The sequence below is a fragment of the Tenebrio molitor genome, chromosome 5 (genome assembly GCF_963966145.1).
Source record: "Tenebrio molitor chromosome 5, icTenMoli1.1, whole genome shotgun sequence".
Lineage (NCBI taxonomy): Eukaryota > Metazoa > Arthropoda > Insecta > Coleoptera > Tenebrionidae > Tenebrio > Tenebrio molitor.
The window spans coordinates 18,092,968-18,109,984 of record NC_091050.1 but is presented as its reverse complement, the minus strand read 5'-3'; the positions used below and the strand labels follow the sequence as shown (position 1 = coordinate 18,109,984).

The 17,017-nt window shown below is 34.5% G+C and overlaps 2 protein-coding genes across 4 annotated transcripts in view; one reads left to right on the top strand and one right to left on the bottom strand.

Moving 5' to 3' along the window:
• LOC138130932 (macrophage mannose receptor 1-like) overlaps positions 1-8,161 on the top strand; it is a 29,160-nt gene extending 20,999 nt beyond the window's left edge. Inside the window, exons 3-8 of one of the 2 annotated variants that reach the window (XM_069047647.1) lie at positions 5,619-5,816; positions 5,868-6,033; positions 6,080-6,234; positions 6,840-7,061; positions 7,113-7,281; positions 7,331-8,161. In XM_069047647.1, the coding sequence (XP_068903748.1) occupies positions 5,619-5,816; positions 5,868-6,033; positions 6,080-6,234; positions 6,840-7,061; positions 7,113-7,281; positions 7,331-7,547 (1,127 nt within the window). In that variant the 3' untranslated portion in view covers positions 7,548-8,161. Of the gene's footprint in view, positions 1-5,618; positions 5,817-5,867; positions 6,034-6,079; positions 6,235-6,839; positions 7,062-7,109; positions 7,282-7,330 lie in introns of both variants that reach the window. The other variant, XM_069047646.1, reaches the window with a different exon arrangement.
• A 1,105-nt stretch (positions 8,162-9,266) lies between these two features.
• The window catches only part of LOC138130934 (uncharacterized), a 53,902-nt gene continuing 46,151 nt past the window's right edge, over positions 9,267-17,017 (bottom strand). For both annotated transcript variants that reach the window (XM_069047649.1, XM_069047648.1), the window contains 4 exons: positions 12,198-12,372; positions 10,365-10,610; positions 10,144-10,312; positions 9,267-10,093 (listed from right to left, as the gene is read on the bottom strand). In XM_069047649.1, coding sequence (XP_068903750.1) covers positions 9,628-10,093; positions 10,144-10,312; positions 10,365-10,610; positions 12,198-12,231 — 915 coding nt within the window. In that variant the 5' untranslated portion in view covers positions 12,232-12,372 and the 3' untranslated portion in view covers positions 9,267-9,627. The remainder of the gene's footprint in view (positions 10,094-10,143; positions 10,313-10,364; positions 10,611-12,197; positions 12,373-17,017) is intronic.

Genomic DNA, 17,017 nt, shown 5'->3' with positions numbered 1-17,017 from the left:
ACAAGCTTGTCAATTTTCACATTTTCAAATTTATACTTCAAATCTTCTAATTCTGTTGTCATCAACACTTGAACTTAATTGTTGTTACTTATAAGAACCGACAAATTATTCATTTTGTAAACAGTGACTTATTGCAAATACAATACACAATGCAGATGTCAAGAGGTTATCAAAGTTAAGGCACTTACAGTTAACGTAGCTGTCAAATTAAACTGCAAAGGACGTTGTTAAAATGAGTTCAAATGAAAAGTGAAAATCATCCAAAAGATCGAGTGGCTAGTATGGAATTAGAATTATGTACGCCTGGAGTTCCTCAAGGTTCAGTCGTAGGTCCAGTCTTTTTATTTGTATAAGTCAAAATAATAATAATAATAATAATAGAATTAGCTAATGGAAAACAAAATGAGAAAAAGATCTGAATAAAATTAGAAAACTGAATGTCTTTTTTTTAGTCAGGACTATTATAAAATATGAATTAGCGTATTTCTGGGCATTTTATTCTAAATAAAATATTCAGTTGATTTCCACAATCTGGATTTCGTCAAGCTTCAGTTGCAAGCCAAGCTTTTCACTTACACCCTTTTGCACTTTTGCACATTTCAGATATTCCGCCATGACACTTTACTGTCAAAGCACTTATTTAGATTCAGGGTTATGTTATATTGTTTTTATTTCATGATTAATAATAATTATTATTATTTCATTAAACTCCTTTAAATATATGTATGTATTTGTTTTAAATTTAGATTATTAATTCTTAAAAATAAAATGTATACGTAATAGTTAGATTAGATATTTTTATTACATCATATGTATTTTATTAAAAGAGAAATCAGAACTTCTATTTGAATTTATTTAAACCCAATCTCCAATTACAAACTTTTTATTCGTACCTAAGTTATATTCGTCTTTTTTCTGTTTTGCAAATTAATTATTTTTCCCTTCTTAGTTAATTCATATTGTACATTCTCACCCTCATATTGAGAATCAGTACAATTTATTTGTGTATCAAGGCCAAAAAGTGCATCTTTTTCGTCCGAGTCTGAGTTTTCTGGCCGAGGCGCAGCCGAAGCTTGAAAACAGGCGAGGATAAAAGGTACTTTTTGGCAGAAGTGCACATTAAATTTTTCAGGCGACCGCACGAACTTCAAAGTATGTAAAAGACATCATTAAATTAAAAGACATATTAACAATTTTTTTATAGTGGGTATTTGTTATCAGCTTGCCAACAAAACTAGAAATTTACTATTTGGAATACAGTTACATACTTATTTACGTAATTTATGGTGACAGGACAATTACCGGTTTTGTCGGTTTCGTTGCTAAGTTACTGAACAGACTAACAGATGGCGCTACCGGCAACGTCCGAAAAAAAGTTACTTACCGTCCGCTTGTGAGTACCTACGTAAAATTACCGTTTTCATTAAGGTTGTCTAAAAAATATTTTCAAATCTTTCTTTGCAGTATACTTATCACAATTATTGTTTATTTGGTTAATTTTTTTAAGAAACTACTAAGCAAAATAGATATTAAAATTATCTCTACACCATGGTTCAACCCTAATACTAATTATATTAGAAATTAATAGTAGCAAAATAATATCAGAAATAATTAACAGAGCGAAACAAAGCCAGTGATCATCAGTAAAATTTTGTAAAAGCTGCTAAGCTTTTACCTGGTGCAACGAAATTTTTAACTGTTACCGAAAGTAATGTAACGTTTACTTATAAGGTAATTTTTTTCTTAGTTTATTGTTTTTCAAAATTTGAACGGCACAACAATTTCAATGAATGTGGTGCCACCAAAGTGTCCATTATCTAAAATTTTCAAAGCACTCTTATCAAGACCTTTAACTTTTCACCTTAAGTCAACTAGTTCTGTAACTGTAGGGTCAATATTATTAGTCAAACCATACATTTTTCTTCAAACCTTTGAAAATTACATTTGTTACCATTTACAGAAACTTTGACTTTTAAAGACGGAATTTTTAACATTCCGTTATGATTGAATCGGAAATGAAGCAATTGCAGTCGAACTACATATGGTGTAGCATAAAGATTCAAATAAACTCAAACGCATACATTTCATAAACATATCCAATTAAAGAAACTATTTTTAACACCATAACCAAACAACGATAAATTTTTGGTGTTTTATTCTTCTTGTCATATAGATTAAAAGAAGCTTAAATCAATAATGTAAACGAAAATCATGTAAATAAAGTTATTGACGCAGAAAAACATTCCAGTAATGCGAGACAGTGTTGTTTGGAGAGGAATGCAATATATTACAACTTAGTGTAAATGTTTGTTGATATTATTCATGTAGATTTAATAAGATAATACTGGAAAAATCATTTTGTCACTCTGCGAGTGGGCTCAGACGATTTGCAAATTTCTAGATTTAATGCAATATAATTTCTATAAAAAAATATACTAACGTCATTTAATTTTTCTACACCTAATGTATAACATTCTAATACTGAAACTTCAGATGATTGTTTGGACAGAACGTTTGTATATTATTGAATTTTTAAAATCATAGCATTTAACATCTTGTTACTGACAACGGAAATTGTTTTTTTAATGGTATTAGAAGTGAAAACGTCTGATTTTAATGCTAAAAAAATATGCTAAAATAAACTGTATATACATTTTTACTTCAAATTACAAACAGAAGGACATTGACTGTATTTTATTAATACAACAATAGTATATTTCAAACCAAGGTAAGAAAGTGGTTTCTTGCAGACCGCAGGCAAAGATTATAAACCGAGTCGTAGACGAGGTTTGTAAGTGCCTAAGGTCTGCAAGGACACTTTCTTAACAAGGTTTGAATACAATTTTTTTCCCTACCGGCACAACTTTGTTGAAAAAAGTCAAAAAAGATGGTTATATTCGTGATTAAAACGAAAATTTTGAGAATTGAATAGTAGGCTGTGTTATTTGTTTAATTAACTTGTCATCGCATTTGAAGATTTGAGGTTTGTTCGCAAATTTGATATAAACAGGGTAAAGTAATCTACCTACCTAGCTTATCTGTTTATTTTCCAGATTATATGATTGACCTACCAACTTACTTCACTGAATTGGCTTTCATTTATCAATAACTTATTTCACTTTTGACACTTTTGACATTTGTATTTTGGTACAGTTTTACCATAAACATTTCATGATTAACTTTCTTACCTTAGCGAGAAAGTTGAATTTTCTCACCTCAAATGAGGTATCCACAGCCTACATTTCTAACCGGTAGGGAGAAAAAAATATTATGTACTAAAAATGTTCATGTCCAAATTTTTTTTGCGATCCGCTTGAAGATAAAATAGTATATAATCCTTCAAAGTAGAAAGTCTTATTGCGCTTCCCCCAGTTGCCGATCGCGACTTCGTCTCTCTCTTGAATCTCTGGGCTTAGCACAAAAGGACTCACTTCTACTCTTAATGAATCTACTATTGTTGCACTCAATTATTTTCATGTTTTAAATTTTTGATTTCTTCTCTGAGAATTTTTGTAAAACATCACCAACAGATGTTCAGTTTTTTATTTTTTGTTTTTTGATCTTTAAGTACAAGATCTCTTAATTTCATCCATAACTGAACCCCAGTGTCTACCACAATTGCTTCCAACAGATTCCTACTTTAAGAGAAAAAAATCTTGGGCTGCAATTCACTGTTATTTCATGATTTAGATTATTAAGGTCCTTCTAGTCCGCAATATAGTTAATGATTTTTTTGTGCTGCCGTAGTTGCAATTGGCATTTTAAGTGGACGATTAGCGTGTGGCAATGGAAATGAGAAAACTCTAAAGCTGCAATGGACAAACAAGAAACCTAAGGCAAGAAAAAATAAACTAATTGTGACAAATCAAGTATTACTGAAAGACAATTATGTCTCTAATGTTATAAAACAAAAGGTGCTTCGTAAATATTTAAAAAATGCTAAAATGTGTTAATTTTAGGTTTGGGGGGTTTATTTATAAAAATTTCGGTTGGTGACCTTGCAAGCTATAAAGTTGCGTTTGAATTTGAAATTCGAGCACTGACAGATTGACATTTGACATATTTAGTGCTAAATTGATTACCAACATAATTTTGTTTAAGTAATATTTATTATGTTAATGATTCAAAAATATGTTTTATTACAAAAGGCAGCACAAAAAATATTGTATGGTACTCTTGTGAAAACTCCATTGCTTTACTCACTCACATACAGCGCTCGACTGCGTCTCGCGCCATATTACCGTTCGTAAAGCAATGGATCGTTTTCAACACTTGTAACATAAATAACTATTTCTTGCTTGTAATAAGATGATATAATTCCTTCTTTAAAAAAAAAAAAACTTGTTCATAAAATTTTCTTTTCAAGAATGATTACACATAAGCCACCCAACAGTTGCTAATTTCTTTGATCAACAATTATTTTATAAGTAGGTTTTCTACTAAAGGCAATCCTAAACTCCAACTTCTGACAAGCAGTCTACCCACAAAAATTAATTAACTAATTTACCAATGATAAAAACTGGAACTTGCTCGAAAAATATTTCTTTGCGAAAAGCATCAATAAATAAGATGTATTATTCCATAAATTATTACAATTGAGGTAATTCGTCATGAACAATGTTTTGCAGCAAAATCTATGTTAAAATGAGTAATGAGTAAAATGTGTTATTTCCTCAACCAAACTATCGCTGTAGTTAGCAGGTGTTGCTATACTTACACCTACTTACTCTAAGAATGCGTAAAATATTTATGTATCTATTAATAAACACACAGTACGAGAGTACAACATTTTTTTCTTCACGCGAATTTGCTTCCTTGAACCAGTTGAATAATTCATAAAAATAGCTCTTCTAATTATTCAACAATTAACATGTGACATGCCACAATCTTTCTTCTCAATATTCTTCCCCCCATATTTCCATTATCACCACAGATTTACCAACCACTCTTTTTATAGAACCAGATTAATTTATAACTCACTCTCTAATCTCATTCTTTTTGACATTTGACTGACACAACTAAATCGTTTCCGGTTTTATTTCATACATTAGTAAGATTACATTCACATTATTAATTACATAAGGGTGACCTTTTGACACCTAATTTGATACAGAAACGCTATTAAAATTATTCCAATATTTATGAGTCTTATCGACAACACATTTTCAAAAATTAGTGGACTTTATAAAGCACCATTATAAGAAACTCTTTGAACTCTAATACAAACACAACCTTGACTTTTTATCTTAAGTTTTATGAATAAGTAAATATGAGAGGGAATTAAAAGCATGATCAAAAATCTGCAAACATTGGAGTTATAAATGTTTAACAAATTACACCATGTCGGATTTTATATATAGGTATTTTTTTTTAATAAAAAGTAAATAATATTAATGTCAACTATTTTTTATCGTGCCAATTCCTTTGGCGCCAAATGACCGAATGTCACAGTCAAATAAAACCTTGACACCAGACAATAACAGATAAAAATAACCGCCGAATAACGTTATTTTAAGCCAAGGAAAAATCGTTGCATCGCGCCTCCAATTCGACCCGATCTGAACCCGCTTGACACAGCGGAACTAACCTACCCCACGTGACTGACTGTCTCGTTCCAGTGTCCTCCAGCCCGTCCACTTATCTGTGCCCCAGGAAGTTCGTCCCCATCGGCAAGAAATGCTACCACTTCAGCAACGACTTGGCGACTTGGCACGACGCCCATTTCAGCTGCTCCAGCCTGAACAGCAGCCTCGCCATAATCACAAGGCCGCAGCAAGAACTGGCCGTGAGGCGCTACCTCAACCGAGGGTCTGACGGTGAGAGCGAGCATCACCTTGTTGTTCCAAAAACAAATTTGCGACTTTAAGGCAAGCACGAGCGCTGGTTGGGCGGCAGGTACAACGAGAAGACGGGGAAGTGGGTCTGGGGGGAAAACGGGAAGCCGCTGGTTTTCCACGGGTTTTCCAGGATGAATGCCAACGACAGGAGGTGGGAGTGGCACTGCATCGTTGTGGACCCCGCCGTCCAGAATAAGTGAGTGGGAGTTTTGGAAATTTGGGGTATTTTCAATTTTGTGCAGGTGGAGCGCCAAGGGGTGCTTCGAGAAAGAGCGTTATGTGTGCCAGAGGTCTGCCATTGGGAGGAGGAAGAGTAGCGGAAGTAAGTGTAATGGATCGGTGAATGATACGAGCAGAGGGCGCTGCAAAGTAGGAAGCTCGGCTCCTGGATTTTTAGGTAATAAAGAGTTGAAGAGTTGACTAATTGTTATCACTATTACACTTACTTACTAACTCTTTTGGACGACAAAAATTCTTCTAATTTAGTTTGTATCATATCGCAACAACTCACCAACAGTAGGTGAAGTAAAGAAGTTAAAGAAAAAAAACATTAATGCGTCTGAGCTAACGAGAAACAAATTAAATGTGCAAAAATATTTTACTGATTCCATTTTTTCTTTTTCTGTCTGGAACTTATTTCTGTTGTGTCTTTCACAGTTTGAGCGTACTGTTAAAGCTCAAAACGCTTGGCGAAACTTAATGACTTAATAATTCCCGTTCTAATTTTGTTCACCCTTCACAAAGCCAATCCTGTTTGGAAAAGTTGTAAATCTGAGATGGAGGTCATTACCGAATGCCCCGAAATAGTTTTGTGGCAAAATCTCCTGTTCATATACCGCAGTTTTAGTTAACTGTATAAATATGTAAATTTATGTCTTTTTCTTGGCAACTCCCGAAAGTTCATTACACTAATCCTTCTGAAAATAAAATTGGCCGACGGACCGCATTATTTACTTTAAAAAATATAACTTACACTGTTCTTATTTGCACTTCTGTTGCTAGTTAAGAGACAGCCAAAGAAGTACAAATCTTACCACCCAGCCACTTTTGTCTGCCCCCCTCACATGATCTTGGTGGGTCGAAAATGCTACTTCTTCAGCATCGACAAGACCAGCTGGAGCAACGCTTACTGGGCCTGTCGCGACAACAAAACCAAACTGGCTGTCATCACCACCAGGATACAGGACAACATCCTGCGAGGCTTCCTCGAAGCGTCCTTCGCCGGTAGGTTCGACCTGCTGTTGATTCCCACTTTCTGAAAAAAATTCTCAGCAGAAAAACACGAACGTTGGATTGGAGGGATATACGATTGGAAGCAGAAGAAGTGGAAGTGGGCGATGAGTGGCCGATCTATAAAATACAAAAACTTCGCTAATCCAGATTGGGTCGCCGGTCAAAACAACACCCACCACTGTATCACTCTAGATCCCGAATTAAAACACTTGTAAGTTGACGTTTGAAGTTTCTGGTGTACTCTACTGGTGGGGTTTTAGGTGGAATTCGAAGAATCGACTGGAGGACAAACACTACATTTGTCAAGCTAAGTCCAGGAGCGTGGTGAAATACGATAAACCCTTAAAGCCCAAAGCGACTGTAGTCATTAAGGTTGCTGAAGATGATTCGAAGGGAAAATTCAAGAAAATGGTTGCAACTACAGCTTCTCCATCGCATTACAATAATGAAGTTACCGATAAGTATATCTACAATTAATAAATGTAGTATTTTTGAAAAAATTATACGAATTGTCTAAATCCATAATGAAACACTCCTAAGATGTATGTGTTCAAAGAAGATTTATTTCGCGACAACATTTTAACCGTCTAGATATTTTGGAACTGTATTAAAGGAGATATTTGGGGGCCAAAACTTATTACAAAATTTTTTACTAAATTACCGTTTACACACCTTTTTATCAGATTGTAATAACAATATAGTTCTTGCAAATCTCGAATTTTTATTATCTTATGCTGCCTAATACCTTAGTCTGTAAAATCTATCTATACTTAATCTAGTGACTGCCATTTATTTAACTTATTTATTTTTATAGATATATTTTATTCACTACAAGTGTCTGTTTCATTTGATACAATACTTTTCTGTTTTTCGCACTGCATATTGTACGGTGCTGCACGTAATAATGGTTACTATATAGTATTTTGTTATTTTTTTAAGAGAAGGTTGTAATTGTGTACTGTAACAAATAAAAAGACACTACGTTTTACGTTATGTTGATGATTATTATTTTTATTATGTTATTTATATTGTGATTTCTTCTTTTGTATATCATTCTTGCATGGAACTTACAATAAACGTAATCTTGTAAACTGTGTTCACTGATTAGAAAATGCAAAACCCCTAAAGACAAAAAAAAATCTAGTTGTAAATGTTGTAATACCATTTGTATATTATTTTTGCTCAAGGAAAAATTCTCTACGCAATCACTTCCTCATTAAAACAATTCAATTCTTAAATGGAACACTTTTTCCCAAAATAAATCATAATTTTTATCAGATTGAAGTAAAAAATACAATTTCAATGAAAAAAATATTAAATCTTGCTATAAAAACTGGCTGAGAAAATAAGTGGCCATACATTATGTGATTTTCATAATCTATTGTATAATAAAATATTCAACGAACTTAACAATAAGTACAGGATATTTCACGAGTGTTACTGAGCTCGATGGAACTGAAAATGCAACCCACAATACATTTGCAAACCAAACCTGAATGTTTTCCGCGTCCATGTTCATGTTAGTTTTGCAAATGTATTGTGGGTTGCATTTTCAATTCTTCGGGCTCTTTATTACTCGTGAAATAGCACGTATAAAATGCATTCACGTTGTTTTGACATAATGGTAGGCCATGGAAATTTTGCCTTTAATTTGGTAGTAAACCTCTCTGTCTGTTGAATTAGGTTATGTTTTTCAATATTTAGTCTCTAGGGCATTATTGTCAGTTTTACTAGTTGGAAGAGAAGAATACTCAGACATCGCGGGGAATTCAGCAATATGTTCATTTTGACAGGTCCGCATGTCAGGCACTTTAGTGACGGAAATCAAGCAGTGTATCCAACGTTAAAAAAATAAACTATGAACTCCATTATGCCAAAACAAGGTGAACAGTGTTTAACTTATTCTATATGTGCAGGCAACCAACAATACAGACGTATATTTTGGGTGAAGCAAATTGTAAACTGACATATTCCTTCGTGTTTAATATTACCATTATATTACGACTTATGGGTTATGGGCATATAGGTATTTCGAGTAGTGAATGCACTAAATTTTCAGTTTTTGCTCCCTATTGTGCTTTTATTACCTTGTATTGTAACGCTATTAGATGCTTCTAATTAAAAACCGTACTGAGATTTTTTTTTAAGTCTTATTACTTGGTAAACAAACATCCACCTTCGAGAAAAACAAACACATTAGAAACAATCTACTTTATTTTTACTTTAAATATCAGTAGTAGGTACTAGTTTTTATACAAACGTAATACAACAAAAGAAAGTTTATAATACTTCACAATGGAAACAGGATTGGATTTAGCATAATTCCAGTGGGTGGAAAATTAAAATGGTCCACTTTCTAAACCCAGTCCTGCTAGCACCATACAATTCAAGAGTAACGCATGTCACGAAGCTAGGAAAATATTTACATAGGTACAAAATTGTAATATGAAGCAATTTTACAAAAATACATTTACACACTTAGCGTCTATAAAGATAGCAAACACAGAGCGACAGGTTATATAAGAGCTCTGCACGATAAATTGAGAAGCACTACACTTTACGGGTCCTTCATGTAACTGAACTCTTCAACGATGGCTTTGGGATGAAGCGGATTCAAAGTGGAATCTTTGTAGTAGGTCTTCCACATGATCTTCTCCATTGACAGATCACCACCCTCTTCTTTCACTTTCTGTCTCCTTCTTCTCTCGGTTTGTTCCTCGTGAGTCGTACTGTTGTAACCACTGTCCTGAGGCACATTCGCCTTCTTCCTTCTGTTCTTTCTGGTCCTGCGCCTGTGTACTCTAGGCTTGACGGCAAACTGTGCATTCGGCTGGTGTCCCTTCAACCCAGTGACATTGTAGTTGACATTCTCGGGAAGATTTGGCACAGGTATCTCGTTCAGTTTGTTGTATTTGTTCACCTTGTACTGCCTCAACAACTTCTTCTTGCCTTTATTGGTCACGATTTTGATTTTCGTGTGGCAGATGAAGTGCTTCTGCTCCAAACAACTCCTCGTGTTCCACCTGCAAACAACACACAATATCAAACGGTAAAGTGTGACAGTCAAGCTCACTTGAATTGAAGTTTGGGGTCGACGATGATGCAGTGCCAGCGGAGCTTTTCCTTGTCTTCAGGCTCCATCTGAGAGAAGCCTTGGTAGGCTAAAGGTCTTCCGGACGCCGCCCACTTCCAGGTCATCTGCTCCCAGTCGTAAAGACCACCGAGCCATCTTTCCACAGGTGCTGCAAGAGATTTGATTCAAAGAGAGATGATTCACCCTTGTGCTAGACAAACCTGATGACTTCTTGTTCAAAGTCCTTCGGATCAATTTATCTTGATTGGCGCTCCTGATGATGGCCAGGTTGCTGTGCAGATCCCTGCACTGGAAATAGGCGTCTTGCCACGTCGCAGCTTCATTACTAAAATAATAACATCTGTGGCTGAGCCTGATGAAGTGTGGAGGACAGACGTAACTCCTCTTGGGAACCTTCTTCACGGGTTTGACCGTCGTCGTGTTGTTCAACTCTTGAGCACTCGCCACTGCAAAGTTAATCACGGTTACTTCCGACGTTTCAATTGTGCAATCAACGTCGAGATCAATTTCCAACACTGTAATCTCGCCAGACAGATTTCATTTAGTGTAGGTGTTGTAGGTAAGTTCTGAAATTTATGGCGACCTTGAATGGCCAATGAGTCACTTCGATTTTATTACATCCTCTATCAATTTCTTTATTTTGGTGTTAGTATCTGTTAATTGTTTCACAACTTGTTACGTGTTTATTTAGATATTTAGAGTCAAGGAGTTTTGCTGTTGGAGATTTAATGGTCGTTTCCAGAGAAAGCTACAAGAAAACAGTTAAATTTATTTGAACGGAGATCGAAGCAATAATTTTAGCGCGTTCGCGAGTTGTGGTGCAGATTTACATTATAGTATTTCATGGTGTACATGAAAGGAGTGGTTGGGAAATGTTTGTTTCTCTATTCAGGTTCAGTTTTACCTGTTACACAAGTCAAATAATCAGAGAGGAAAATGATGTTAAATTAAATTCTCTCTTCGTTTCGACTAAGTTTTTTCGGAATTACAGTTACCACTTGCCGTAAGAAAAGTTCCAAAACAGATTAAACCACTTTAAAAAATACTTGACACAAGGTTCCACCATCCATTTGCAATTTAAATTTCCAAAACAGTCAACAAATTTGTTTGTGGCGTAAGTCGTTTATGTTAACAAATGCAAAATGAGGAAATTTTCCGTAAAGATTGTGTTACATTTATTTGCATTTATTTTCGAAACATTAAAAATCCTTTTAAGCAATTTTATGTCATCTCAATACAGTTCTTTTTGCATAAATGAATTTATTTTTTCACTTTTTGTTTTTTGTTGCCAAACATTTTGTTTTCCAAATACAGGGTGTCTCAAAAATGGCGCCCAATCTCCTAAGGGTCTTAAAGACTAGAAGTCTGGGAAGGTAAATCTCAATACAAAATTTGATCGGACCAACAGATTTTGTATAACCTGCTCTTAAATATGGTGATTTCAAAGAGATGTATCTCCTTCATTACCAAATTTTACAGCTGAATTATAAATTACTTTACAATGTTACTTTTTCCAAGACCCCTTTAGGTAGTGGAACAACACCGAAGTAATTCTTTTTAGAGTAATGACCTACCAAAATACGCTAAAATAACAGTGGCAACATTGACCTCAAAGGAGAATTGGTTTAGTTGATTGTGCATACCAACCGATGTTGCCAAATTTGCTTATTTTAAAATGTGTATAACTTAGAAAATGGTCAAAGGAAAACAAATTCACAACGAAATTGAACTCAACTCTTCAAATAGTTTACCCCTCAAGCGATTGGGCGCCATTTTTGAGACACCCTGTATAAAAAAAATCACTGATTTGGACATATCAACCAAACGAGTCTTTCAACAGTGTATTCGCATTATGACCCCGAATTCCTGAAATTTCTTGACCAAGCTGAAATTATTATTTCCAGCAATTACGTAAGCGAAGAATATCTTTGGAACATTCATAACATCTCCAAAACATTTCCTCGATCTCCCCAAATGTCACCCTTACAACAAGATGAATGGTTCGCCGCGTCCAACACGGTTTTGCTACTCACGTGCCAAGACTAAAATTAGCAGAATCGGCTTCATTTCTTCTTTTTCTTGTCGACGATCAAGAGTACTATTCGGAAATCTTCATTCTATGTTATCAATGACGAAGTTCGTGCTGTCATCATCAAACTATGCGTCCCTTGTACACAAGTTCATTGCATATTTAATGCGGGTTCACGGCTGGAACAAAGATACATTTTTAGAATTGGTCATCGTTCGACGCGATCGCTTTCAATTAATTTATGGTTTATTTAGTCAGTTTAATACGTCACCCTTAATAATTGGAGTACTGAGTTGTACCCAACCGTTTAAAGTGGGTCGAGCTGGAGAAATTATTCGTCAAAGACGATTCAAATGAACAAAATTTGAATGAAATCAACGAATTTACATTAATAAGCACTAGTTTTTTTTTTTTACAAGTGGGAAGTTCACACACACGAGCGTAGCGAGTGTTGTAATTCTACGCCAAACAAAAGAAACTAGATTAGCGCAAAAACTGAACTAACGTGATTCCTATTTACGGTGATTGAGCTAATTATTTAAATAATTAATAGTTAATTTAATAACGACTTAACGAACCACCTATTAACTTACAAATAGGCTTTTTTGCCTAAAACTTACCAAAGATAGTTTCTGAGCTGTGTATAGTAACCTAATGACTGTTAAAAATTCTGTAGAATTTCCGATAGACCAGTGTGAGAATAGTTATTTACGAACCGAGTGCGAGAAGACATTTTTCGCACGAGCGCATTATTTGAGGCACAAGCGACGTAGGAGCGAGTGCTTCATTTGCGCGAATGTGCCGAATACGTCTTCGCGCATCGAGGTTAGTACAATATTTTTTGAAACGAACATTAGCATTTTTAAATTATTACCCAATAGTTCCCAATTTAGTGAATAGATGGCGCGAAATTTTCAACATCCAAATTGGAGAAATGACCTTTTGTAAACCAGATTTTATTATTATCAAGTCAAATTATTTTCAGATTGCTCAGAAAGGCCAACGCTTTTTGGATGATTTTGAAGCACTAGTGCGCGAAATCTACGTTCCCGGTTAATTGTTGCGTTTGCGAAATGTCATTTTGAAGTTAGCGAGTTAAAAAAAAAAATTGATTAAAGGAGATTCTGGTTATGTTCCTGGACTAATAAATTTGCAAATTTTTGCAAATTTTCATGAGATATGGTCGAGCTACTGAAGCCATTAGAATTCAGCATAAAGCCATTCATTCAGCAATGGAATAGCAGTAGAGTGGAGAATTGATTGTCATAATGCATCGTAATATCACATTAATTAAGTGAATTGTTGGGGTTAATGGGCCATAAAAGAAATTTATTGGGATATTGTCTGCACTCCAAGCAGAATTTTGATTTCTATTTTAACGAAGGATGTTACTTCAGTTTGCACTTAAAATACTTCACGTTTGTGCCTTTCGCAAGCATGAAAATCTAGCCGGCATTGTTCTTTTGTATCCATTACCATAAATAAACTGGTCTTGTCCGTGATTATCATCTATCTTTGTCATGTCCCGTGGACCGTAATTTCAACAATTTATTATCATCTGATAAAAAGAAATAAAACGAGGCTCTGGCTGCTGACTTTTTGGTCATCTCCCAGCAAATGGAGCAGATATCTGCTTGCAGAGGTGCCAGTAGCGCCGACAATGCCCATATAATTTGATCCACAAGGCTTGAAAAGTTTATTTGGAGATTGTCTCCTATTGTCGATAATAAAGCGAATTGGCAAAAGAATTGAAAAGTGGACTGGAGCAACAAGTTAAAGGAAAAGAAAATTGAAGAAAGAGGACAGGTTATTGAAATCTTTATTAAAATACATATAAATTCCTAGTATTGCAACTTTCTTCTTTAAACATCTGAAGATAATTATCTTGGTAAATTTATTACAGTTGTTGATGTTGATTGGCTTCCATTGAGTGAATAAATCTGATAAAGGAAATTTGAAGGAACAAATGCAAAAGGAGACAAAACATCCACTAGGCAGAATATGCAAGTGAAAAGTGTTAAAGAACAATTATATTTGGTAAATAAGCAAAAAATTTAACGACTTGGATAATAACAATAACAGAAAGTAAAATTAAAAGGAATTAGAAGACTAATCTTCTAATAATTTCTAAAAAATAAAAAAAAAATGGATTGACGAAATTAACGATCTAATAGAATAAGTAGGGTTGACAAGACCAATTTTCAAAATATAGTAAAGAATAATTGAAGTATTTGAAAAATAAAAGGGAAAGTAATAGATTTCGATTGTCACTTCAGTTCTAAAAACTTCACTTTAACGTACAAGTGCGAAAGCAACTGTTCTTTGCGCACTAGTGTGAAAAGACATTTATAAAATAACTAACCTAGAAAACATTGGAATCGGAGCGCTGTTAAAAATAAAATTCATTACTTTAGTTACAGTAATTTATTAGATAGTGTGATTAAGAGTTTAGAATTTTTTACATTTTGTACAGTTAGTTATTCAGGGTAACGTCAATGGGCCGTATCACCACACCCTTATTAAATTTAATCGTGACTCTAATTACCTTGGTGACGAATTTATCTCTTTCTCACAGGTTATAATTGCATAAATCTATATCGTTTTATGTTTACTTTAATCACGATTTTAGTTATCGGCAACTTTAATAACGGTGTCGTGATACGGCCCAATATGTTTACATTTTTTAACGTTCGTAGAAAAAAAATCTATAACACTTGTGTGAAAACTGTATCTTTTGGGCAATTGTATGAACTTTCTTAGACGTGGCAGAAACATCACTCTACTGAGTAATGTAGGTACTCATAAATGTCAGTCAGTAAAGTGTTTTCGTGTTTTAAATTTTCTTAATATGTTGTCATGAATAAAGTCCGTCTTAATCAGCGAACACGAGATTAAACATGTCGTCACCGCGATAATGATCAATGAGATAATAATAGCAACAATCATCTCCTAACTAGATCATCTAAAAAAATCTTCCGCCATGTCAACTAAATCCGGCGACAGTAAATATGAATCCAAACGAAAATAACTCATCTCAAAGAGAAATTAAAACATTAGAATATAAATAAATAAAAAAAAAGTGTAAACATCTGCAGGAATTCCGAAAAATAAGATCTGCACTCCTCTGCTCGTTCCTTAACAGTAAATCGTTTCTCAACGTTAAAGGCGAACCTTTTACCATTACTTCCCATCGTTTATTACATCTCCGCACAACTTATAATCGATGATAATAAGTGTTTCCTGCATCGGAATATTCCCATCATGACGAAGACCAGCTATCTGGCACAATCTATAATTACAGTTCCACTTTCATTGCTGATCTCAAATCAAAAATTCGCACCCACGCACTATTATATTTGCGCCCATGACGTATCAATCCAGCTATTTACATTGTTTTATGGTGATAGAACGATTACCGCATGTTTTACTACCATCTGACATCACACTCTCGTAGTACGATCCCAAAATTCGACACACCGAAAACAATCAAGACGCGAGATGAGTTGCAGTTTGCAATCAAGTCTTGCGCAATTTTCTTGCTGGAGCGCTTGTTGTCCTTTTAAGGTAACACATTTTTTTGGTTTTTTGTCTCGAACAGTGTTATGCAAAATCGAGGGTACGTGGTGTGACCATTATGGATCGGCGTCACGTGGGCCCATTCTGTCAGATGTCTAGTGGAAAGTGATTCCACTGGGTTTGTGTTTTGACGTTACCTGTCAAAGCAGACTTGATTGCTGGTATTTGGGAAACTGTCAGTTAATAGAACGGAGCGTTTGCTCCATTTATTTACAGGTGGTGCACTGGATTAACACTTAAATGTACTTCCGGTATATTTCGACATGTTTCCTGTGCACTGACTCACAAAAATGTTTTTTTGTCCGCTCGCGTGCTAGAAATATGGTGCAAGTTATCCGCTGTTGGCAGTTCATTTACCATCTAGCGTTCAAAATTGAAACTGGCAAAGCTGTCAAATTGGGACACAGTTGTCATTCGTTAAGACTATACCGTCGATTTTTGTACTCAATTCTGTTAAGCAAAACCCATTCATGTAAGGAATATTTTTTTGAGTTTAGAAAATTGCAAAAACTGTACAGGTGGTTTAAAAAAACGCGAAATTAGTTTTTTCATAATGTAAAGTGGATGCTGTCCTTTTGACAATTAGTTGGCAATTTATCCTTTCCCCCGACAACGTTACCCTAATCATAACATTTTTACAAATAAGCAATTTTCAAATGGGTCAATATTTTTCTGACAGTTCCAGTTTTTTATGAAACCAACTGTACTCCGGTCAATGCCCATTTTTTTATTGCCAATAAGGTTAATTTAAGTTTTGTTGTTAATTTATGTGTGTAAACATTATCTACTTTTCATAAACAACATTACAGGCCCCGTCAAGGCCAGGGACGTCTAATATTTATTTTGTTTTACTTTTATGTTGCGACAAGTGTCAAAATCTAAGTCAATGTCTTAATTAACAATATTTATTGAAAAAAAAAACATTCACCACTGGTAATAAATAATTTTATCGAATAATAAGTAACAAATATAAAAATCGCCGGTTAATAAATTGAACTACTGGCGTTAATTGTTTTATTTACGATCATCAGATAAAAGCAATCTTATTGATGTGAAAGCTTTACTCAAAATTGTCATTTTATCCACCCAGAAATTAAAAGAGAGCTCTTATTGGTTCCCAGCCATGATAGGATCTTTTATCCATCAAACCTGGACCAATCAAAATTAGAAATTGCAGTAACTGCAGCAACATAACCAAATACAAGAACGTAGCCATGGTAACAAAACGAACATTATAATTTAAAAAAT